This window comes from Fundulus heteroclitus, chromosome 22 (assembly GCF_011125445.2).
Source record: "Fundulus heteroclitus isolate FHET01 chromosome 22, MU-UCD_Fhet_4.1, whole genome shotgun sequence".
Classification (NCBI taxonomy): Eukaryota; Metazoa; Chordata; class Actinopteri; order Cyprinodontiformes; family Fundulidae; genus Fundulus; species Fundulus heteroclitus.
The window spans coordinates 18601905-18627892 of record NC_046382.1 but is presented as its reverse complement, the minus strand read 5'-3'; the positions used below and the strand labels follow the sequence as shown (position 1 = coordinate 18627892).

At 41.9% G+C, this 25988-nt stretch overlaps 1 protein-coding gene across 4 annotated transcripts in view; it reads left to right on the top strand.

Annotated features, from left to right (window-relative positions):
- Positions 1-1070: 1070 nt before the first annotated feature.
- map3k4 (mitogen-activated protein kinase kinase kinase 4) overlaps positions 1071-25988 on the top strand; it is a 37074-nt gene continuing 12156 nt past the window's right edge. For 2 of the 4 annotated variants that reach the window (XM_012859269.3, XM_012859267.3), the window contains exons 1-13: positions 1071-1317; positions 12424-12611; positions 12695-14100; positions 19893-20306; positions 20460-20617; positions 22214-22330; positions 22450-22549; positions 22684-22767; positions 22874-23143; positions 23235-23384; positions 23708-23869; positions 23970-24103; positions 25877-25955. In XM_012859269.3, the coding sequence (XP_012714723.2) occupies positions 1286-1317; positions 12424-12611; positions 12695-14100; positions 19893-20306; positions 20460-20617; positions 22214-22330; positions 22450-22549; positions 22684-22767; positions 22874-23143; positions 23235-23384; positions 23708-23869; positions 23970-24103; positions 25877-25955 (3294 nt within the window). In that variant the 5' untranslated portion in view covers positions 1071-1285. Of the gene's footprint in view, positions 1318-1518; positions 1620-12423; positions 12612-12694; positions 14101-19892; positions 20307-20459; positions 20618-22213; positions 22331-22449; positions 22550-22683; positions 22768-22873; positions 23144-23234; positions 23385-23707; positions 23870-23969; positions 24104-25876; positions 25956-25988 lie in introns of those variants that run through there. The other 2 variants (XM_012859268.3, XM_012859270.3) reach the window with 2 other exon arrangements.

Here is a 25988-nt window from a genome sequence, read left to right as displayed (position 1 = left end):
ATCTCTGTAGTTGTGCTGCTATAGGATTAGGCTACTCGAGGACATCAATATCTATTTTGCACACTCTGCTGAGTTCTCCTACTGTTCTCCAATTTAGCATTATTTGTTGTTATTTCAACCTTTAACTTTATGTTAAATTGTAGGTACATCTGGTCTGGCGTTCTGTTTATCTGCGACACCAGCCAGGATGGCAGATCATCTGCCATTACACATCTCTAACTCAGAAAACATTCCTGGATCAATGTGTGCTTCTGTGCTCTTTTGTGTCTCTGCTCTGCCAGTCAGTCGTGGCAGATGGCTGTGTTCACACTGAGCCTGGTTCTGCTGGAGGATATCTTCCTGTTAAAGGGGAGTTTTCCTCTCCACTGTAGCTACATGCATGCTTGGTATGAGGGATTGCTGCAAAGCCAACGACAATGCATACAAGTGTCCACTGTGGCTCCATGCTCTTTGTGAATACTGCTTGTCAAGACTCAATGCAATCCGCTGGGTATACTTAGATAGGAAACTTTTTGAGCAATCTGTCTGGATGATTTGATCAAATTTGACTATATATAGTCCCTTGGTGCTATATGAACAAAATTGAAGTGAATTGGTTACATTTAAACAGATTAAAATTACACACAGGGGGATTCTATTTACTAATCAGGTGACTTCTGATGGCATTTTTGGCAACAGTGGATCTTTAGGGGTATGGGAGTAAATGGGTATAAATCTGCTAAATGATTTTCATTTATTAGAATTTTTGAACACCATATATAATTTTCCTTCCAATTAGACATTGGTTTTGTCTGAAAAGTTCAGCTCGATGCAGTGTCTTTATTTTGTGCCAATTCACACACAAAATAATCTCAAAGTCATTTACAAGACCAACAGATCCAATTTATATAGAGAAATATACTCGCAAATGCACAAATAAATAAATAAATTCCAAGTTTGATTATTCATCCTCACCGGTCAAGTTGTGACCAAACGACAACTGATTCATTGTGACTCTGCTCTGACGATAATAGCAGCTTCCCTTCTCGGTTAATATGACAGCAGAAGTGACCTATCCGGGCCGCCGTAGTCATGAAAGGCTGTGTTGCTCCTCCTCAATGAACGTTGGAAAAATGGCGACGGCATACGCACAAGCGAGAGTCTACCGTGCCGGCGGATAGAAAGTGATTTAAAGACACCAAAATTCACCTCTAGTGCAAAGATTGATCGGTGCAAAGTGCACCAGAGACCGATTAGAGATGGCGTTGCTCATGCACCGGTAGGAGCAAGAAGCCACTTGTTCGCTATGGAGCCTCCGGACCGCAACAAACCGAGCAGGTATGTTGGATTTGTAGAACAGACTCTTCACCAGCAGCAGCCCGTCTTGCCAAATAGGGAGCCGCGTTGAAGCTGCACGGGAGCGCTCGCGTACCCCATCAGAAACCGACTTCCTGTCAAATAGTGTGCACGTTGATGCATTTGCAACAGTGGAGTTGTAAACTTTTTTTTTTTTTTTAGGGGGGTGGCGGTGGTGGGTGTTAAGGGATGGGGGGGTTGCTGATAGGTTTGTGCAGACATTCGTCCCTCAGCAGACCGCTGGCGTCCACAGCGAAGCGGGGGATGCTCTGCAGACGCTGAAGGTAACGCCGGGGAGGAACTGTGAAGCGACATGTCAGGGAGCTGCTAGCTAAGCTCTCCATGTAGCCTGACAGTTTATTGTTCGCCAGCGAGTTGCTCCCCGCAGGCAGGCGGAGCTCAGGTTGGACCATTTCGGTAAAAAAACAAACAAAAAAACAAACGTATTATGGACGCTTTGTTTAAGGGGTTCGTTTTTTTTTTCTTCCTTCGAGGTTTCCAGACTTTGTGCTTCATCATAACCGCGAAGCGCAAACTTTGCTGACTTCAGCTAGCATGTTGCTTCCCACTGGTGTTGTCAATCCAGAGTTTTCGCATATTTTCTGCACGGTTTGTTTTGTGCATGTGTATTTTTTTCCCCTTTCCTCTCACAATTATTCTCTGGAAACGTCCAGACATTGTTGTCGATATTTGCGAACACGAATGCTACGTGCGATGAGCATTTCTGCAGGATCATAGGCGAATGCATGCTGCTCTTCTCCTTCTTCTTCTTTTTTTAAAACGTTTACCATGAATGCACGTCTCCTTTATGAAAATGCTGATGCGGTTTTTTTCCACGACAGACACCCAGGAATCTGCTGTTATGTCTTCCCCTCTCCTCCCTCCTCTCTCCCCGCAAGCAGTTGTTTGTCTGCACGGAAAGTAACTTTTGGGGACATTTATCGTGTAGAATCAGGGCTCGTCATTGGCCATAATCTTGGTTTTCAGTAAGTAAGCAGTCCTTTTCTTTAGTGGTTTGTTTCACACGCAGGAAAAAAAAAAAAAAGAAAAGGGGATTGTGCACTGGCCGGTTGCTATTACCTCTTGTGGCCACTCAGTCGAAGTGGATACACAAACAGTTTGAGTGATTGTGCAACACTGACCCTGTTGATGTTTTCGCTGTCCAGCACTGTTGCATGGAAATGATAATTATAATTATGACCTCCTCGCACAGCAGTTGCTTTTGTTTCCAAACCATGTTTAGTTTGTGCACCGATTGGTATCGCAATGCCGAATCAAAGCTTTTAATTAGAGGCGCACCGATCAGGCTTTTTTTTTCCTGCGCTGATTTCTGTGTTTCACTGAGGTCTGGCCTGCTGATTTAGATTTCTTTTTTCTTTTTGTTGTTGTTGTTGCTGTTGCTGTTGTTGTTGCTATGGTGCTGCAGCTGCTTCGATAGAGCTCATAGATTTGATTTCAGCTAAAAGTGAAGGAAAAAAAATGAAGCGCTACTCCATCTAAGCTTACGGTATTCTTAAACATTGTTTTTAATTGAACTCCTAAATGAACAACATAGTCAGGAGATGCACCAATCAATGGGCAGAAATGAAGACGCTAAAGACTGCTTAACCTCCTTAAGACCCGATCATTTTAGTCCAAACATAATCTTTTTGATGCCTGAAAATGATCAGTTTCTCTTCACAAATTCTATCTATCTATCTATCTATCTATCTATCTATCTATCTATCTATCTATCTATCTATCTATCTATCTATCTATCTATCTATCTATCTATCTACAATTGATCAAACTGGTCTATTTCATTTTTTTTTTAGGTGTCTAAAAGCCGACTAAAGTTCTCGGGTCATAAGGGGTTAAAGGTGTCATTTCGCCTTTAAAGTATAGACCATTTGCAGTGCTCTGCAGTCAGAGCAGAACCAGGAAGAGCGAACGTCGCTTCCCAGCAAAACCCCTGCAGCTGCAACTCTGCATCGTCTCCTTTTCCAGTTACTTTGAAATTTAAATAAACAGCGGAGCTGCAGAAATCCACCAGCCAGAGCTCGGACACAACCGTTTTCCCCTGATCAGTTCGGATCACTGACCAGCTAGTCTTGTACTCATAAAATGTGAATATTTTTCATGTTTATTAAATGCATCCAAGCTAAAAGCTCCCACCATGTTGTTGGATATAAACGTTAGGGACTTATTTATCAATGCGTAATTGGGGACAAGCTTGGAATTCCTTAATTTTGTGCCTCCTACAAAGGTAATATCCTATCAAATAATTTGCACCACATTTGTTTCTCCTTTTATATGTCTTTAGGCATCTGCCTGGAAAAGGCTGATCTGAGCATCTCTAATCACAGTGTATGATTTAGGCTGATGGGTTTATTGGCTACAATTTAGTTTTGATGCATTTAAATGAATAGGAAGAAAATCTTTTTTTTTTTATCTTTTTTTTAGCATTTGACCCGTGCATGAAAAGAGAATGCATGCAGCGATCCTCTGGACGCTCAGTCGGTGCATGTCCGTCTTTTCCTTCTGTTGGAAAGCGACAATGCACACCTTCTGCAACGAAAACAACACGCCTCCCGTTTTGCTCCAAGCGCAGAGCTCTGCAAATAAACACCATTTTAAAACTGAAATGGGGCCCGTGCATGCATGCATGCAGAATTCAGCTTTACTTTGCACCACTAATCGAGCCTGGGAGCACAGTTCAAACTCTCAGCTCTCTCTCTCTCTCTCACTCGAGAAAGATGAGTTACGTGCTAGCTCTGCAATTGAAGGCTATCTCTATCTCTGCAAGTACAGAGGTCCTTTGTCAATAATGCCTCGTTCTCGGTCAGTCTGAAGACATTGTGGCTCACAGGCATTCCAGAGATTTCAGGATGTGGTGCACTGTGTGCTGCAGATTGCTGCCTGGAGCCCCAGAGCCTCTCTCTTTGGGTGGAACTCATTAATGTCTACATTTGCTGTCGGCCCAGGCTGGCAGAATACAGACGGATGGCCCTCTTAACGTCTCCTGACTGCATCTTATCTCTGCCCACACCTGCTGTGGAGGAACTCATTTTTTTCTCTCACATTCTGCCATAATAATCGGCCATTTCCTCCGTGTCTCCAAAACTCTGATTATGAAGGTGCACACCAGAGAAGTCCTGGATATGCATTGATCTTCGTGTTTGGCATTTTATGTTGTTAGCACGCATGCCTGCAAGCGAAAGTGAAAGCTATATCTCCTGCCAACGAGGGCGAGGTTTCCGATTAGGTTTTAAAGGTAGAGAGCAGACAGCTGCAGGTCGTCCGAGATGAATAAAAGTCTCTCAGCTTTCCTGTTTGACTCATGCTGTAGCCGCGCAGTGAGCAAAAAATCTCTCCTTTATTTTAACGGGACAAGGAGTTATTAGTCTGGGCCTCCGCCGCCGCATTCGGGCCCACAGCGGTTTCTCCTCCACTTCAGCTGCACTGTAATTTAACCGTACCTTAGACGCACTATCCTGCAGGATAAAGCTCCACTGTTGCACGCGAACGTGCCCTGCGCGGCCGGTTGCACGTCGGAGAGGCCCGGGAGGGTCCAGCCCTGGCAGTGTCGCGCTGTTCCCCGCGAACGGGCGTGGCCGAGTACGGCGTGGTTATTGTTTGCGAATTGTGCCGTACTCTGATCCCAGGACTGTGATCTGTGCTTCTCTTTGCCCTTCAATGCCAGTTCGTACGAACGGGTCAGAGATTGGCGTTGCAGAATGCGTCAGATTGCAAGTGCACAGGCTTTTTTTTTTTTTTTTTTTTTTTTTTTTTGCACAACATCAGCAGTTTCCTATGAGCTGAAAGCAGTAGCTAGTAGACACATACTTTTTTTTTTTTTTTTTTTACAGTGGGGGGTAATCAAAGTATGTCTTCAGCCTGCAGAGCTTCAGCTATGCCTGCATGACCTAATTAGAGCAAAGTGTGCTCTTGCAAAACTCCAGCCACCTTTTTCCTCCTCTTCCTCTCTCCCGAATGATAATAAAAAAAAAAAAAAAAAAAATCCCCTTTAGTTTCGGCATTGTAAGCAAGTGTGCTCACTAACCAGCTGTGTGGCATTCAGCCGTGGGCCTCACGGGCCACGTGTCACAGCGACACAATGGGGGTCCCCCATGCTTGTACAATGGGGTGGTTGGTCGGTGTCAAAGGTCAGCCCCCTCCCCTGACTCTGGCAGCCTCCGGTATTGCCGCGTCTGTCGCTATTCAGAAAAGACTTTCGTTTTTTTTGTGCTGTTTATTATTCGCTTAGTGTTCCTACTCGGGGTGGGGTGGGGGGGGGGGGGGCACGAGCATTCCTCTGGCCTTTTTATTGGACTCCCAATGAGCCATCAGATGAGCCATTGAGAGCAGCCAGACACCATCTGCAGCGATAATTCACTAGCGGCGGCCGGCGGGGAGCAGCTTGCCGACCGCGGTGTGGCCGTAGTTAACTGGTGGGACACAAAGGCCCCCTCAACTTTCTCTGTGCAGTTGGTGCGTAGGTTTAGGGAAATGTAAGATAAAAAAAACGAATCAGAAGAATCTTCTCGGCCTTTAATACAAGTAGCCAACAGCGGCGGTGGCGTCCCTGCTTCCTCCTTCATTCCCGAGTGATTTAGTCATGCTCTTTTTGTGTTGACAAGCTTTTTTTTCTTTTTTTTTTACTTTAGGTCAGTTCCCTCTCTTATGCATGTACTATTTTTATCTTCAGACGTAAAACAGCCCTGCATATTTTTTTTTTCTTCCAATATTCACATGGCCTAATTGTTGTTGTGTAATGCGTGCCAATACGTCACTGTGACGGCAAAGGTGCGCTCGGGCAACAGGTTTCTGAAATATGTAGTTGCATTATTACAGGGATAAGAATCTAAGGAACCTGACATCAAGGTTTTGCTGCTTTAAGTTGTTTTTAGGGCTGGGCGATATGGATTAAAAAATAAATCTCTGATTTTATCATACCAAATCCGATTAATCGATTTATTTTTTTTTTTGCTCCTTTTTGTTTCATAAAAAGAAATTAAAGAAATTATTTTAAAACCTTGCTTTTTATGTCAAGCATTTCGTCAGGGAGTTGACCTGAATTCAAAGTGCAACTAAAAACAAGCTTTGAAACATGCAAAACAAGATGGCAGCCGTGCCATTATAAACAATGAAAATATAACAAAACATTTGCTGCTAGTGGTATTACACATTGAGCTAAGAACAGGCTTCACTGCACTTGTAAACTTCAAACTAATTAAAAAAAAAAAGTAAATAAAGTACCTCGCATTATGGTAAAAAAAAGTTTCCACTTAACAATATTTTGACAATAATTTTGCCTAAACATATATTCAGCATTACATTCTGTTCTCTTCATGGAAACCCAATGAGTGTATTGGCAAAATAAAATCCAGATTTTCCAAAAATGAAATCTTAAAGAATTGTAAATTCGAATTAATCGATTAAATCGATTTTATCGCCCAGCCCTAGTTGTTTTCTCTGACACACTGTGTGTTTTCTGGCCCTCTTGTACTGATGGATGTTGTTTTATTTTAGCTACATTTCCACCCACCCATACTGTCTCTTTGCGGTCGCCAATTCGGCGTTAGATCTTGGAAATAAAAAGGATGTGTTGTCAGTCTGCCAAAGCCATTTAGAGACGGGGATCCGATGGTACGGTCTATAGATTCTGGATATTCTGGAATTCATAAACTAGCTATTATGTTACAAAAATAAAAAACATTTACCGGTTTTAATGATTAAAACGGTGAAATCTAGGATTCGTTTTGCAGGTAGTGTTACTTCTTTAAATTGATTGCCATTCAAACCCGTATTTCGTAACCCCGACTAAAATAACAGTTTTCTTGCTTGGCCGTCAAATCAATGTCACACGCTTCAACAGACGAAAGCATAAGAAAGTGACTTTAAAGCAGAGGTATTTCAGCCCCCAAGTCTTAAATGTAGCTGGAAGTTGGACTTTCTGATTATGACTTTCTGATTTTGTCCTCGCTCCATGCAGCCTTAGGAATAGTGAGCTGCTAAGTTAACTTCTACCTAGCTTTACGTAGGTCTTTGTTTGTCTATGTAACTTCTCAGATGTCCTGCACCATCGGCGTTGAATCTGATTCTTGGCTTGTACTAAGTAACTAACTAATATAATATCAAGCTTTATGCCTAAAGCATTTTGACAAGAATCTATTTTATAGCATCAGTTCAGCAGATGAACTGAGACAGTTTCCTTCCAACCTCCACAATAAACATGTTAAACAAACATGTCCTGAACTCAGTAGTTCGATTTTGTGTTTTAAAGCTAATTTAAAGAGATTACGGTATTCCCTTTTCTCTTGAAAACCACTTCCTGTTCTTACCGTCATATCTAATGTAGTAACGTCATCTCTTTTATTAATCAGAGACTGAAATTATTAAAAAGTCTAACCCGCCATAAGAATAACAATAATTATTTAAGTAATCATTTATGCATAGTGGAGACTACATGCATTATCTATATGTCGGGTTACTTTACATGTAAATTACATTTTTTTTTTCAATCTGGAAATGGTTGAATAGTCGCCTTTTTTATATCTATATATTGCGTTATCTAAAATTTTATTATTGAGGAAAAAAACAAAAACATTCTATAAATGTGGCGATGAAATGTTTTGCTTTTGTTCCTATACATTTATTATGCACATATTCAAAATAAAAATCAAATAAAGATTATTCAGTCATTCATTTTTTTTTTTTCAAACTATTTTTATCTCAGCCAAACAATTTGGGATTTGGAAGCAGGAAAATCATGAGAAAAATGTCTTTTTTTGCTGTAAAATAAATATCATCCCCTAATGTTGGGATTGTTCGGATGCAATTAAGCTGTTAACCTAAGTTAACCTCTGATGGGATATATCTCTAAGGACTAGTATTACTTTTAAAAATGTTAAAGTTCTTTTTGCCTTGTGACATAACTGATACATCTAGACCTGCACATGCATTGGCAGCAGGTGCCTGTCAGTCTACAGCTGCCCGAGGACTCATTGTGTGTTTTGTCTGACGTTCTGCTTTGGGGCAGATGGGCGACAGAATCTGGACGTTTTCTCTTCGCCTCCTCAAAAAGCTTCGCCAACTGATATCTGGATTATCCCCTCCGCCTACTTTAACAATCGCTCTCCCCAGGGGAAAAGGGGATCCAGCCTTTCTCCTTTTATATTTCCACTACACAGATGTTAACAGGCACGTGTTGGGGAATGCTTCCCGGTCCCGCTTAGATGATTAATGAAGGGAGTCGTGGGGATCGGCGAAGATATAACCCATTTTCATTCAACTCCTCATCTGTTTCTTTCTTGTATTTTTTTGTGGGGGGGGGGGGGGTCAAACTCTCCAGCCTTTCTGTTTTAATCCTATTAAAAACGCCTAAGAAAGACTTTGAAGGACAAAGCTCTTGACATTGTAATCTGGGAAAGCGTGCCGTTTGTTCCTGGTTTCCAAAAGGAAAACCTTACAAGTCACGCTGCGTGATTTCCTTCAGCAGAATTGCAGCCAGGCTTCACTTCCATATCGAGTCCAATTCTTGTTGAGTAGAAATGCACTGATCTCAATATTGGTGACTGGTTTCTAATCTCCTTTGATTTGCAAACATACATTTTTTTCTTTACAAACTAATTAAGCTTAATAAAGCTGGAACATTGAAAAAGTATTATTTTCCCTTAGCCTTCCTGTTCAGAGCATTTATTATTTATAACAGGATCAGAGGTGACTTCACATTGCTGTCACGTAGGAGTCACTTTAAAGCGAGATTATTTCATCATCTCAAAACAAAGACAAATTGTCAACAGAATTAAAAAAATTATCTGGAATTTGGATTACATATTAGAGGTTTCTGTTATAATTACTATTGTCAATTACAGCCCAATAAAAACAAATGATGTCCTTAAAAACACATTTAATAATGTGACTTATATTAAAACAAAATTCAAAATATGTTTCATCAGGACACTAGTTGCATAACGGTGTGTGATTTTTATCACTAAACTGCAGTCACTGTACTTCATTTTATTTTTGAATCCATTGATATTTATTGATGCTCTAAAAAAAAAAAACAATGAAGAAAATAGCAGAAATAACAATCCTGACGATACTTGCACTTTTGGGAGTTTTCAGATGCCACTAATTTGATATCGTTGTCAAGATAAACTCAAATTCCTATCAAAAGAAATATTTCTCAATAATGATAAAACGATACAATAAAGGCCCACCGCTGTAACAACGGTTAAAATGTCTAAAAGATAAAATGCAGTAATTGTGCTGTAGGCCACTGAGCCTTCCTGTTATCCGCTGGAAGTCGCGCTCTCTGTAACTGCGTCGCAGCCTGAATAACCAACATGTTTTTTAGAAATCCAGTTTACATAGCTTCTGGCTTCCTCTGACTTCCTTTTTCTAACACCTTACTGATACTGAAGCCATCTTCACCGAGTAATGGCATCCGGAACGAGTGTGTACTAGGGTGTAGTGTGTTTACTGACTGGAAAATGATCCTTTTTTTTTTTTTTGCTTCCCCGACCAGGCCAGCCAACAGTCTAGAGCAGTGGTTCTCCATCCTGGTGCTCAAGTACCACTGCCCTGTGTGTTTTAGGTGTCTCCTTGCTGCCACACACCCGAATTATACGAATGAATGATTAACAGGCTGCTGCAGCTCCCGATGGCTGCCGAGGAACTCATGCCATCTTTTGAATCAGGTGTGCCGCATCAGAGAGACGTCTAAAACATGCAGGGCAGGGGTGATAAAGGACCAGCTAAGGGACCGCGAGTTCAGCATCATAACGATTCATCATAATCTCTTAGGCTACGTTCACACTGCAGCCTGAAATGACCCAATTCCGATTTTTTTTGCCCATATGCGACCTAGATCTGATCTTTTTATGACAGTCTGAACAACACATATCTGATCTTTTCAAATGCGACCTGTGTCTGTACGGCCGGGTCGCATTTATCCGACCTCTACGTCACCGATACTCGACAAACGTCACTAATCTGCGTCCTACTATGCAGAAGCAGGAAGAAAGACGACACCAGGGGCGGTTCTAGACCAAATTTACCAGGGGGGCCAATGTGGGGCCAGTGTTTTTTCACAGGGGCACAGAACATAAAAATTAAAAAACAATAAAATGGTTAACTGTAGGTTTCAGACACCTGATCTAGCAGTTGGAAACATTGCCCCCCTGCTCAATACGGCTAAAGGTGAAACATTTTACGTTTTAAATTATTTTTAGAGTAAAGCTAGGTAAAGAAAAACATTGGTCAAACTGACCAATCAGTTATGGTTTATTTGCCATTGCGAATAATTATGAGAAGTTTATTTAACATCATGCTTTTAGTACAGGGGCCATAACAGGGGCCAGGGCCATTTCTACAGGGGCATGGGCCCCTGTTGGCCCCTGTCTAGAACCGCCCCTGGACGACACCCACAGCGGACTACAATGAGAATAGCATTCAGTGGACGGAAAGCTCCGGTTAGAAAATAAATTAATGACCGCAAAATGCGCGCCAGCATTATAATCCATGTTTACTTCCGCAAACACTGAGGACGCTTGCTACGTGTGACGTCATCGCGTCCTCAGCTGCACATGCGGGACACTTAAGTTGTATGAATTCAGTTCACACAGGAGATCACATACAAATCGCATATATTTGGAAATGTGAACGAGCACGCAAAAAAATCAGATTTCACAAAAAAAAAAAATCGGAATTGAGCATTAAGACCTGCAGTGTGAACGTAGCCTTAGTGTTCTTGGGAAAACTTGTTCAGTATGGTTGATGACATGGCAGGCACGGATAATGATTATGGATTTGTCTCTCTAGCTGCTTAAGCCTCCGTTTTCACCATAGGTTATTAAACTATCTAAACGACTTACTAGTCACACACAGACGACCGCTGTTCTACATTTAGAAAGTTGCCAGACTCAAAATGGGAAGAGTTAGTCTTGAGACTCGCTGCTTGTTGCTGCGCACATCCAGTCAGTCTCGTTACCATTTAGGCAACATGTTTGTTTCTCTTTAAAGGAGGTTTTAAAGAGAGACGATTCGGCCGACAACTCGGCACAGTTTGCTCTTGTTGACAAATTTCAATTTTGATATGACTGGAAAAATGCATGATAGGGCTGGACGATATATAGAAAAAAAGCATATCAATAAAATAGAAATCATATTGATCGATATCGATAATTATCACAAAAATTCTAAATATACATTTTAAGTGCAGTTCTGGCCATTTTATGCTGTTGCTTGATGACCTATTTTTAAATAAATGAATTCAAACACAACCCTTTTATTGAACCAACTTTTTACAAAAACTGTAAGTGTTAAAAAAGAAAAAAAGAACATGTGCTCCCTGATCTCTCTGAAGGCTCATGGAGCTTCCCTGGGTTTGTGATTGGTTGGGAGGATGTGATGACTGTAGTATTAACCTACACGATGGGCTAGAATGCAATGTTCTTTTATTGAACTTTTTATTGACCCCTGTTTTTTTTTTATATTGAACCACACGTCTATCGATCGATATTTATCGTTATTGAATTATCGTCCAGCCCTAATGCAGGATTTCCTTTAGCATCCCCTCCAGTTCATATTTGATTCTGTAAATACGACACTCCAGCCCACGTACTTTATAACGTCGACATATATATTATATATATGTGTGCTTCTGTGCTTTTTTGTCTCTCTTGTTGTGTCTCTGCTCTGTCTTCTGTAACCCCCAGTCGGTCGAGGCAGATGACCGTTCATACTGAGCCTGGTTCTGCCGGAGGTTTTCCTTCCCGGTAATGGGAAGTTTTTCTTCCCACTGTCGCTTCATGCTTGCTCAGTATGAGGGATTGCAGCAAAGCCATGTACAATGCAGATGACTCTCCCTGTGGCTCTACGCTTCCCCAGGAGTGAATGCTGCTTCTTGGGACTTTGATGCAATCAACTGATTCCCTTATATAGGACATTTTTGACCAATCTGTATAATCTGACCCAATCTGTATAATATGATTGAACTTGATTTTGTAAAGTGCCTTGAGATGACATGTTTCATGATTTGGCGCTATATAAATAAAACTGAATTGAATTGAATATTTCTCCCCTTTCATTTTATCCATTCAGGCAGGCCAAGCCAGCGGAAGATGCGTCCCAGCAGAACTCCGAGGTTGACGACTCCTCTGACTTCCCCAGCGAGGAAGACGAAACTATTTACGGCACTTCTCCTCCTTACACGCAGCGTCAGATGAAACGCATGTTTGGCAAACCAAAGGGCAGCCAGCCCAGGGGTACCGGACGCCCTCCAAACAAGGGTAAGCTAATAAGCCGATATATCGCCAAGCAATGCAGAAGACTCCTCCGCTGTACTGACTTCACCTCTCCTTTCCTAATCCAGCAGATGTTAGCCCATCTGTCCAGACAGAAGGTCCCAAGCCGGCCGAGACCCCCGACGACATCAGCTACAAGCAAGGCAAAAGGCTGAGGGCCACACTCCGCTCCACAGAGAGAGACCAGAAGAAGAGCTTCGAAGGCGCTTTCATGTTAGATACGATCGGCAAGCCGGGGAACTTGGGTTCGCTCAGCATGGATCCGAGGAAACATTACCTGAGCCTGGGCTGCAGCAGCTCCAAGCTGCCCGTGACTATCCCCCACCGGACCCACCGGCAGACCTCCAGGACGGACTGCCCCGCCGACCGCCTCAAGTTCTTCGAAACGCTGCGCCTGCTGCTCAAGCTCACGTCTATGTCCTCTAAGAGGAAGGAGAAGGAGCAGAGGGGCTTGGAGAACATGGCCTTCATGGGCCACAACAACGAGATCCTGTGGCTGGAGCTGCAGGCGTGGCACGAAAGGCGCTCCACCAGCGACCAGGACGTTTTTCTATTCACCGAGCGCAAAGTTATCCCCGACATCATCAACAAGGTGCTGCACTTTAAGGTCAACTACGACAGCCTGAGAGGAGCCCAGTGTTCAGAGTCTCAATCGATCCAGGGTCTGTGTCAGACCGAGGAAGGATCGTCGGCCGTAGCGGAGACCAACCACTGTGGAGTAGACTCCTGGGGCTTCAGCGCCCACTCCCCGTCGGCGATGAACGTGGCCGAGCCTTTGGGGTCGGGCGCCGACTGCAGGGAGCACCTCCAACGCCAGCGGCTGGCCTTTGAGCAGGTCAAGAAGGTCATGGAGCTCCTGGAGTCCGTCGAGGCGCTGTACCCGTCGCTACAGGCGCTGCAGAAAGACTACGAGAAGTACGCCGCCCGGGATTTCCAGGGCAGGGTGCAGGCGCTCTGCCTGTGGCTCAACATCACCCAGGACCTCAACCAGAAGCTGCGCGTCATGGCCACCGTGCTGGGCCTCCACGACCTGTCGCGCATCGGCTGGCCCGTCTTCGAGATACCGTCGCCTCGCTGCTCCCGCGGCAACGACGAGGACAACGAGGAGGACGAGAACGACTCGACGGCCACGTTCACCGCCGAGAGCGACGTGGAGGACAGAGACGCGGACGTGGACGGGGAGGTCGGACACCTGGCGGAGGAAGAGCTGTCTCCCATCCTGACGCCCAAATTTGCCCGGCTGCTGTCGGAGGAGGAGTTCCTCCCAGCCGCCGCTTCTGGAAGCGCGGAGGCGGCGGCGGCGGCGGCGGCTGGAGGCGAGGTGTTCTGCCCCACCGCTATTTACAGACCATTTGTGGATAAAGCTCTGAAGCAGATGGGACTGCGTAAACTGATACTTCGGCTGCACAAACTGATGGACCGCTCTCTTCAGAGGGCGAGAGCAGCACTGCTCCGACACACTCCTGCGCTGGAGGTAACGCCTTCATTTTTTAAACAGAGCGCTCAAACTAGTTTATCACCATTTTTTTTACTTCTCAGAGCTAAAGTGTTGCTCAGAATTCTCTGTCTGCAGACGCTCTAGAAAGTTTACGCAGCCTTGATAAAATGTCGGGCGTTTGTGATGTGAAAATATTAGGGCTGGGCAACGATTAAAATATTTAATCGCGATTAATTGCATAATTTGCCTGATTAATCATGATTAATCGCATTGTATTTACAAACTCCAAGAATGAATTCAAAAGTAGTGTAAAGAGCACTTTTATTTTAATGTTCTGCTGCCATATGAACAAAAGTGTTGTAACATTTGTAGCACTTATCAGTAACACATATTTAGTGTAAAGCTCAACTTAAACATGTAAAACAAAAAATAGCAATAATAATAAATTAAAGCTTATTGCCACTGACAGGGAATTCTCTTTATGGGTAAAAAATCTACCAAAAACGGGCAATTTCTGAGGTACCAGCAGGGAGCAGCATTACCATTTTATGTTAAATACCAAAGTTTAACTTGGCAGTGGTTACAACTAACTTGTTTCTGTCACATTCGTTGCTGGAAGAACTTTAAACTGAAACGCTTGCTAACTCGATATGCTTGCGTTTATTTGACGTTAACACGCGTTTTTTTGTTGTTGCTTTCTTGCGTGCAAATAGTGAATGTCAGGGAAAAACAGGCAAAAACACATGGATACTTTGAAACGAGAAGCGACTTCACCGACGGCGTCTAAGCAGACCCCCCCCCCCCCCCCCCGCTCCGCTCCGCACAAAACTTGTTCCGTTCGCCAACTCACCGCCTCGCCTAAGCAAATTCCTGCGGGAAACACCGCCTTCCGCATGTTGGCTTTGTTTTTTTCCGGCCAGCACCTTTCTTCTTCTTTGAATCCGAGGTTTGGCTGACAGCGAGGTTATTGGCGCATTATCGCCACCTACTGTTCTGATTCAAACCCCTACACCGCAGCAACAGACCTTCACAAAATAAAAGCATGTGAGCAACATGCGTTAATGCGCGTTAAAGTAAATATCGCCGTTAATAGTCTAATGAATTAACGCGAAATTAACGCGTTAACTTGCCCAGCCCTAGAAAATATATAACTTATATGACCATTTTACCCCTTTAATGTGACCGGCTACATACCCTGTACAGTTTAAATAATGAATTAACATACTCACAAGATGAAAAAACTTAAACTAATACCTTGTTAAAACATCTTTTAGTTGAAAAATGGCCTTCACTCTTCTTTGGCAGGACTCATCGCTGTTTTCCCACTCTACCTTACCGCCATTGTGGGAATGTCTCATGTCCACAACCTGCGTGACTCGGCAGATTTTCAGACTGTCGTATTTAGTTATTGACTCAGTTAAGCCAATCCACAGCTTTCATTTTCTTTACGTGAGGTCATTGTTTGGTTGATTGCCTGGATTAACAGTGACACTGAAATCTAACGTTCCAGGTTAAAACTGATTTATATTTATAGGTGTTCATAATTTTATTCACCTTAACGAGTACGCCTTTTCCATCTAAAGAAAATGACCCCCTTATCATTATGCTACTATCACCACATTTCACTGTTCAAACAATGATATTCTGGTCATGCTTGGTTTTTGGTGCCAAACATACCTCTAGGAATTGTGGCACAAAGTTTTTTTCTCTTCATCAAAGCTACTTTTTGTTTAGACAGAGAATATAGGACATTGTTGTGACAGACTGTTCTTGAGTATTACTGCCCTGTCCAGTTTCCCTCTTGACTTCATTTTATGTAAAAACATTTTTTTTACAAACATCCATCAAAAAAGATTAATCATCTACCAGTGAAAACCTGCAAAACGCTAGTCAGCAAATATATGAAATGTTTAATTTCTGTTGATTTATATTGAAGTGTATATTTTTTTTAATATAAGATTTAAATTAGAAATGGATAAATTAGATTTTTCAAAATTAAGTAGGGAAGTAAAAAAACAAAACAGTGCTTCACAATAAAACAAAACAGAAAACGTAAAAGAAAAGATCAAAACAGCACACATGAAACATCATACAGCATGACACTAGTTAAAAGCCAATCTGAATAAATGAGTCCTCAGCTGCTTCTTAGAAGAATCAACAGAGTCAAGACAACGCAGAGATGAAGGCAACACCTACACAAGGGGCCATGGCTCTAAAGGACCTAAACCCTCTGGTCCTAAAATGAGTTCCTCTTTAAATTTCTGACTGGACGAACTCAAAAACTGCCAGCAGGGGTGTACCTCTCCAGAAGGTCAGTGATTATAGGCTGGGACTTGACCACACAGGGCTCTAAAAGTGACATTTTAAAATGTACCAGTAGCCAATGTATAGACATTAAAACTGAAGTAATGTGCTGCCTCTTTTGTCAGAATCGGAATTGTTTTATTGTCACTGTGCAAGAAAGTACAACGAAATTTAAAGAATAGCAACTCTCAAAGGCAGTGCAAATAAATAAGAAAACTTATGGATGAATGGATGGATTTTTAGTCTTAGTTTTTGACTTTATTGCCATGAAACGCCTCCCTGAGTTCAGGAGTTTGAAGAGGTGATGGTCAGGGTCGTTGATGATGCTGTGGGCTCTCCCGAGGCGGGAAGTCCTGTAGAGCTCCTCCAGAGATGCATGAAAGCAGTCAATCAGCCTCTAGGCAGCGTTTATGACCGTCTGGAGCTGCTTCCTCTCTGCTGGAGAACTACAGTGAGGTGCCATTGCTCAACAACGACTCCACAGAACACCAATAGGACACCAAAAGCTCAGTTCTCAGGTTGTTCCTCCTGAGGGTCCTCAGGAAGTACAGTCTCTGCTGTGCCTTCTTCAGGTTTCAGGTGGAGTTGACTTTCCCGGTCAGATCTTCGCTGATGTAGCTGCTCAGGAACGTGGAATGTGGCACCCTCTCCACCCTGTCCCCGTTTATAATGAAGGGCTGAATCTCTGTTTTACACCTCCTAAAGTCGACAATTGGTTCCTTCAACTTTGTGTGTTGGTTAAAAAAAGCCTTGTAACAGCATTCTGAACTGAAAGGAGAGTGTCAAGATCATTTTTTTTAAAACATAAAAAGGCTGTTACAATAGTCAGGAAGAGATTAAATAAAAGCACGAATAATGATCACTGGTCCAACTTTTGACACCAAAGCTTATAAATGTTTCTTTCCTGAAAGAAATACTTTCTGAATATTTCCATAAGAATGGCTCTCCAATGACAGGGTAGAATGAAAAAATAATAATAATAATACCAAGGTTCTAAGGTTTGGTTTTTAAGAGAAGGCCAATAAACTACGATATTGCTTGGTTTTAGTTATTTGGTTCTAGTAAGAGATAACTCGGGCTTCCTTCTTATCAGAGTTTACCTGCAAGAAGGTGTCACAGAGCCACTGTTTGATACTATTAAGAGTTTATCAAGTAAAGAAACTTTAAAATTCAGTTGGCTTAAAGGAACAGTAGGTGTGAATATCATCAGCATATAGATAATGAGACAGGGAACTGCCTGATTATCTGGTCTAGGGGAGAATATACAAAAGTAAGAGAATGGGACCCAAGACTGAGCCCTGGGGTACCACACACGACAGGTTCTTGGAGTCCAACATGAACGGATTCGCAAAAAGAAATATTTATCCAGAGAGATAGTAATTAAACCTCTCTAGAGCCAGACCTGATAGATTAATGCCCCTTTTAAATTGTTGACATTAAAGAGATGCAGTGAGATCCTTCTGATTCCCTGTAACCTGTTTGCAAACTACGGCTTTAGATAAGTTATGCTAATGAACAAATATCCCACTTGGACATCTGAAGTTTTTCTAGTTAGTCAGATTCACTATAATAGATGTTGGGTGTGTACCCAGGGTGACTAAGTTTTGAAACGGGATGGGAAGGTGCATAAATCAAAGTGTTTGTCTAAAGGTGTGCACAATTGTGCAACCAGGTAATAGCATGTTGTGCAGAATATAACCACTTTAACATAAAGACAGCTGTTTTAAAGTTATGTTTACCAATCTCATTTGATTAAATAAATAACTAACTGTATTTTTTTTTAAACGCTGCTTTTCACTTCTAATCTGTGGTCTTGTCTGTCTTAGTGGAGACCACAGCATTTAATTTAAGTCTAGCTTCTAGCATGTGGCTGGTTGTGACTAAAATGCTTTTATCAACCGTTACATATTTTTTTCTGTGACTAAAAATACAAACAGCACATGCTTACTCACTTAGAAAGAATAATTAACAGTCTCGATTTCTTTTAAATGTTGGACTGCAGAACGTGAGACAAACACATTTGATAAGAGATTACATTTATTTCTGTGTTGATGTGTAGTCGCAGGATGAGCCGTCACATTTCTCCTAATTATCCTCACCCCAGTGAGGCGACATCTTGCATGAAGGTCCAGAGCATGGGGCGACAGATGGTTATTCTCCATTTCTTCTAACTGAGCAAAATGTGCACCAGGAATCTTCACCCTCTTGCTTGTTATCTTTTCCCTAACTTCCTTTGGCAGCTCTCTAATCTTGTCTGTGTGGGTTGAGAGGTTGTAATTGAGGAAACAAGAAAACAGAGATCAGAAGGATTTATTATTGGTTAATATCCTGATTTGTGTGTGATTCTAACCTTTTTTGAAGGGGATAAAATGTTTATTTCACTCAGTCGGAGGTACACCACCAGTCAAAAGTTTGGACTCACCTTTGTCTTTCAATGGCTTTTCCCTGTTTTTATGACTTTCTTCACACAGTGAAGACATCAAAACTATGACTCAAAAGTATATAGAATTATGTATGAAACTCAAAATTGTGAAATAACTCAAAACGTCTTGTACATTTTAGCTTTTTCTAAATACCCCCCCATTGTTCTGATTATTGCTTTGGTCACTCTTGGCCTTCTCTCGATGATCTTTACGATGGAAATAGTTTTCCAGCTGTCTTGAAGGAGTTCCCAGAGGTAGTAATAGAAATAAAGACAAACCATTCAGTGAGAAGGTGAGTCCAAACTTTTGACTGGTAGAGTAAATCAGTGTTTAGGTTTTGGTTGATATTCTTTCTACAATTAAAACCCATTCAAAATAGAGACTGGTCATTTATTCTCTAAGTTGGCAAACTTGCATATTCTTCAAAGGATGAAATTAAATTTGTTTTATTTGATATTTGGGCTGCACCGCTTTAGGAAGATATGACATTGCAATACTATTAAATATTGCAATAACAATTTTGATTACAACACACATTTTCCTCTGTACTGCCTTTCTTTTCTTTCATCGCTTTCTGGGCTTTCCGATCTTGGTCACTAAGATCTATGTTAGTAATTTTACAGGAGTAGTAAAAGTCCAACTTAGTCAGCAAGGTTATTATTGGAAGGCAGCGCTTTCGTGCAATGCGCCTGAAACTGCATAGCCTTCAGAAATATTGCATTTAAGCAGTCCTTTTGCAATTGTGATATTGCAATGACAATTGGATATACTTTATTGTAAAGCTCTAAATGATATCCATAACTGGTTGCCTGATTATTGTTGTGCTTAAAAGCATAACATCATAAGAAACTGCACTTCTTGGAAAGTTGATTTTATGTTTACTTTTAGGAATAATATAAACCTGATTTTAGCCTGTAAGGTTAAATGCAGCAAAATTACAACAGGGAATTAACTATTGGATAAGAATGATTAGCACCAATGGAGGGAAAGGAAAGAAAATAAGAGTTAATATCTTAATAATTGCTATGGATTATTATCTTATATGAGAGGTTATATGTCCGGCAGCAGGAGAAACAGGTTTGTCTCTTATTCCACACGCAGTTTGCAGACCTCCCAGACCACATGCTGTACAGCGACTACCTGCCGGAGCTGTCCCGCCACATATCCTGCACCGGCGCCACCGATCCGGAGCTGGGAGCCGACCAGGTCTCCTGGGAGGACCTGCGGGACATGGACCTGCCGTCCTTCCGACCGGCGTTCCTCGTGCTGTGCAGGGTCCTCCTGAACGTCATTCACGAATGCCTTAAACTGCGACTGGAACAGAGGCCCGCCGGGGACCCCTCGCTGCTCAGCATCAAGCAGCTGGTGCGAGAGTGTAAGGAGGTCCTGAAAGGAGGCCTTCTGATGAAGCAGTATTATCAGTTCATGCTGCGCGGCGTGGTGAACGACGCCCAGGGCCTGCAGACCAATGCCAACATAGACGACTTTGAAGAAGATCTACACAAGATGCTGGTGGTGCGTCTTCTAATCTTTCCTTCCCCTGCTGCCAGGGGATAAAAAAAAAAAAAAAAGGGGTGTTAGATTTAATGTAGAATTACTGTCAAACTGAGGTGGTACTCGTGCATGCATATTAACCAAGTGGCCGTGTGCCATCTGTTGTTTCCCTAGGTTTATTTTGAATATATGCGTAGCTGGATCAGGATGCTGCAGCAGCTGCCTCAGGCCTCCCACAGCTTAAAGAACCTGTTAGAGGAGGAATGGCAATTCACAAAGGTCATCACTCCTTACATCCGCGGTGGGGAAGAACAGTCTGGCGAACTTTTCTGGTGAGTTCAGGTGAAACGTGCTCAGGTTTCAGCTCATATGCATCGACATCCTTAACTGTATGACACGCATTGAACCTGCTGACAAGGAAACGAGAGCGTTATCCAACCTGTGACGGTAATGAAAAACAACTTTTCATTACCAACTGAGAAGAGTTTTCTGGCAATATTTTCACTTAAACATTTCTGTCAGCTTGTTTTTTTTCTTTTTTTCTTTTTCTTTTTTTTTTTAAAGGAGATCAGTAGAAGCATAGTATTAGTAGGGGCTGCTAGAAATAAAACCAATTATGTTTGACAGCGCAAAGTTAACGGGCAGAGATGTAGAATCATGTTGTCAAACTAATACTTAAATCTGGTCACAAAACTGGAAACGATTAAAGTAACAAGGTCATTTTCCCCAAACAAGTTGGGCTACTTCTTTTTTTTTTTTTTTAGGTCCACACCACCTGCTGGCCATGAAAGAGAATATTTTTCCCATTTCACTTTAACTTTCAGTATTTGTTGGCACCCGAGACTTAAGCTAACCTGCACACTGCATCATTTTCACGTGTTGCTTTCTGCTCTCTACTATTTTTAGAGCATTTTATAGTTTTTTTTTTTCCCGCTTGGAGAATATCAAAATTAACCCCTGACTTCTACAACATGTAATTTTACATTAGGAAAGTGCACAAAAATCAGTCAGTATAATGAACATTGGGTCTTCAAAAGAATGAGATTTTGAACTGAAATAAAGTACAAATCTGTACAATAAAATTGGACGACCTCTTTTTGGTTTTAGTCACAGAAGTTGAAGTGCCTTGCAAAACTATTTCATACTTCCTGGACTTTCTCCACATTTTGACACTTTCCAAATATAAACTTTACTGTATTTTATGTGGATATAGTCTGATACTCCCTGAACAGCTTCCTCCACACCTTCTGCACAGTGAAACATGGCGGTTATTATTTGTGGAGCAGGAAATCTGCTCAAAGTTGATGAGATGGATTGAAGAAAATCTGTTGGAGGTTTCAAAAGCCTTGAGAGGAAGAGGTTCACATTTCTGCAGGACATTGACCGTGAACATACAGCCGGAGCAACAATGGATTGGTTTGGCTCAAAGTTCATTTATGTTCGTGGGATAGGATGACCAAGTGAAAGTCCAGACCAAGGTTAAGTCTAGGATTTGTGGCAAGACTTGAAAACTGATGTTCAGATGATTTTTTTTTTTATTTAATCTAAATGGGCTTTAGATATTTTGCTAAAAAGAATGGGAACATTTTTTAGACAATTTTATAGTCTAGATTGCTAAATGACATCTTAAAACACTGGAAAATTTCACTCTATACTCTTCAGATTTTTGTTTGTAAAAATACAAATGTAATATTTCTCTCACTGGATACATTATGTGCCGTTTACTGGTGGTCTGTCAGATAAAACTCCAGTAAAATATTTTGTTTGTGGCTGCAACGAGACAGAGTGTGAGAAGGTTGAGGGGGTGGGAATATGACCGTAAAGATCTGAACTTTAAGCCAACAAAACCCATAATTAGAACGTAAAACTGAGGTTGTTTTAGGAGTTGGTCAACCAACAGAACAACAGCGTTGCTCATTTCTTTACAGCAACATTGCTGGGATGCTGCTGGAGTCCACTGGAGAGTTTCTTGATGCTGGTTTGCAGAAAAGTGGCAATGAATTCTGGGAAAGTGCAGATGACAGCACGGCCTCAGACGAGATCAGGTTAGGGCGGCAACACATTCGCTCAATTAAAAAAAAAAAAAATTTTTTTTGTAAGATTCAACCCGGGCTCAACTTTCTTTGCTTCCTTTTTTCTCCCTTTGCTTCTTTCTTATTGTTAGGCGCTCAGTTATTGAAACCAGTCGTTCCTTAAAAGAGCTGTTCCACGAGGCCAGGGAACGAGCGTCCAAGGCTCTGGGCTTTGCCAAAATGCTCCGCAAGGTGAGAAAGGTTTTATTTTGCTGAACAGCAAGCCATGTTGCTCTAGTTTTCAGTTGATCTATATACTAGTTTTTGTTTTGCTCACTAAATAACCTGAACTGTATGTTCTGACACTTTGTTTAACCTCGCTACAGGATTTGGAAGTCGCTGCGGAGTTTAGCATCACCAGTGGGGTGCCTTGTCTCCTGGAAGCACTAAAAATGAAAAACTATGTCAAGGTGGGCCTCTGTCTTGGTTTTTCTAGTTAATGTTGCACGTATATATATATATATATTTTCATTTATGTAACTCTTATCTGTTTCCCCCCCCCCCCTCTCCTCCCAGGTTCAGATACCAGGCTTGGAAGAGCTCCAAGTTTTTGTGCCTTGCGGCCTGAAGGATCAGCGGCCCCTCATCCTGCAGCTCCTCAACGCTGCCGCTGGCAAAGACTGCTCCAAGGAGCCCGACGAAATGGCCGAGGACGACGCCTACCTGCTCATGAGCAAACACGGCGCGGGGGACTCGGCCACGGATTCTGACTGGGCCCGGTGGGACGGCGAGCTCCTCAAGCTGGTCCCGCAGATGGAAGCCGTGGACACTATAAGAGCTATGAAGGTACCGAAAAGAGACTCCGGCCAGAACTGTCTGCGTCGGTGTGTGTGTGTGTGATGCTCACATGCTTTCCGCTGCCTTGTTGCGGTTTCAGGTGGAGAACTTGCTGTTGATTGTGATGCAGTCGGCTCACCTGGTGGCCCAGCGAAAGGCTTTCCAGCAGTCCATGGAGGACGTGCTTACCCTTAGCCGGGAGCAAACATCCAGTCAGCCTCTCATCGCCAGCGCTCTGGAAGATCTCAAGGTGCGTGCCATAAGCTCTCTTTTGTTGCAGAGGCAGCTGTGCATCAGTGACCTACTTTCACATGTTTTTTTTTTTAACTGCAGCTGTTCTGATTTACCTCAAATGTCCTTTCTATATCCGTATAGTGAGACTATTGTAGAGGAAATACCTGCTTTTAAAGCTGCAGCACTCAGCGTTATAACACAGGGTGTCGTAATTGATATGTTTCAAAGCTTTGATCGGTCGTTATGAATGTTTGCGTCATTAAAACAGTGAAGGGATGGTAATAACGGCGTTCGCTCGTCTTAAAATCCTCCTTCCTTTTTTTACGGCTGTTTTTGCAGAACAAAGCCCTGCAGCTATGCATCAAAATAAGCACAGCCATCGACCAAGTGGAGTACATGTTCACCACGGAGTTCGAGGCAGAGGTGGAGGAATCCGAGTCCACCACTCTGCATCAGTACTACAGGGAAGCAATGATACAGGGCTATAATTTTGCCTTCGAGGTAAGAACCTTTTTGACAGCGCGATCCTAAACGTGCCAGCTGTTTGCTCTGTATTTTCATTCCTTCACTTTTTCTTTTTCTTTTTTTCTTTTTAATACAGTACCACAAGGAAGTGGTCCGCTTAATGTCAGGAGAGTTCCGGCAGAGAATCGGGGAGCGCTACATAGCTTTTGCACGCAAGTGGATGACCTACGTTCTGACCAAATGTGAGAGCGGAAGGGGCACCAAGCCCAGGTGAGATCTAAGCATCTGTTAGAGACCAAGAGGAGTGATGGGTGGATGATTAGAAATAAAAAGAAAATGCCCTCACTGCAAAAACGGAACTAAAATAAGTAAATTTGTCTTGAAATTGGTGTATTTGTCCTTGATTTGAGCAGGTAAATGAGGTGATATGCCAATGGAATGAGTATTTTGACACCTGAAATAAGATAATTAGATATATTGCACTTGAAATAAAATCGTGGAGATAAGTTGTTCCTATTTTAGGTGCAAATATCTTATTCCATTGGCAGATGATCTTATTTGGCTGCTCAAATCAAGTAAAAATACACTCATTTCAAGAAAATCGTACTTGTTTTTATTTCTGTTTTAGCAGTGCAGAAAGTCACTCTGGAGGAGCGTGACAATATTATATCTTTTTTTTTCCTATAAGGAAATGATTTTAGGGTTAAAGAAAGTTCATTAGTTAAAGTGAAGCCATATCAGAGGTACTTTTAATGTGCAGGCACTGTGATTTGGCCCAGAAGAAAGAACTGCTTTAATAGGAGCTGGGTGCAGGCTCGTGGAGACCGGAGCTGGCCTCATTTGTGTCCCGCCTAATTTAAGATGAAAGCAGAATAAACACTTTAATAAAAAGTCAGATTAGTCTGGGATAACACCAGGTCACTGTTCAGTCTGATGTCAGTTGTCGCAGATTTTAAGTTGGTCAGTGTGCTGCAAAGAGCTGCATGTTAATCAAAAAGCATAAAGACAATTTGCAACTAAACACTTTAGTCTTTTAAAAATGTCCGACATCGGTAAGGGATCGTCCTTCAAACACTCGATGAACGTCTCGTTTTCTGGCACTACTGCTAGCAAACGGACATCTGTTGGTGTGGATCCTGCCTCCGCAAACAGCTTTTTGTTGAAAACTGCATTTTTAATTTTGATTTCATTATTTATTGAGCGTTGTCAAGTTCAATAAAACGTGACAGTAAATAGCGAGTGATAAATGTGCTAAGGAGTTGGTAGAATTATAATCTTTTATAAACCACCCTTGCTCAAAATGTTTCTTCATTACCAAATTAAGCTTACAATAATGGGAATTTTATAAAGTTAATCTTTCATTTCACTGCAATCTTTTACAATGATTCAGAATAAATAAATGGAGGATCCAAAGGAGACTTTTTGATGAGACTTGATCAGGGATGTAATATCTTGACTCTTAGTTGATTTTCTGGTTAATTTAATTTTAATTTATTTTTATTTTCTGGAACTTAAGAACTGCCTCCAACTCCAGCCATAGAGAATAAAAAAAATTTAAATATCAAAAACAGCATTTTTATTTTTTGTTTCACTTTTGATCACCATTTAGCTTTTAATAATAAATAGTTGGATAACAAATTGCAGTTGAAATGCTTTTTAATTAATTCTCCTAAATAGGTTTCAGTTTTTATACTTAAACTGCATTTATTATATATTTAATATCTTTATTCCCCTTTTCTGACTACTGCTACTTTAATGCTGTACTTAATAGTATGCAGAACACGCAGAACTTGATAGAGGGAACCCTTTATCAGTCAGCTGATGTATTTTTATTAGTTTTTAGGGCTTTTTGGTGCCGTTTCTCAACAACGGTGCAGACAAAAATTAGATACATTTATAAAGACTGCCACTCTGGGTCTAGGATTCTGCCATCATTCCAACTTGCCTCTGTGCCACTCTTCCTCTCCTGTCCACAGGTTCATCCTTTGTTTATTGTCGAGTTTTTAAATCACACAGATTGACCTCGGGGTTTTACTTCTACAGGTGGGCGACTCAGGGATTTGACTTTCTTCAGGCGATTGAACCTGGATTCATATCTGCATTACCAGAGGATGACTTCCTGGTGAGATTACCCAACCACTTTGTTCTTTTTTTT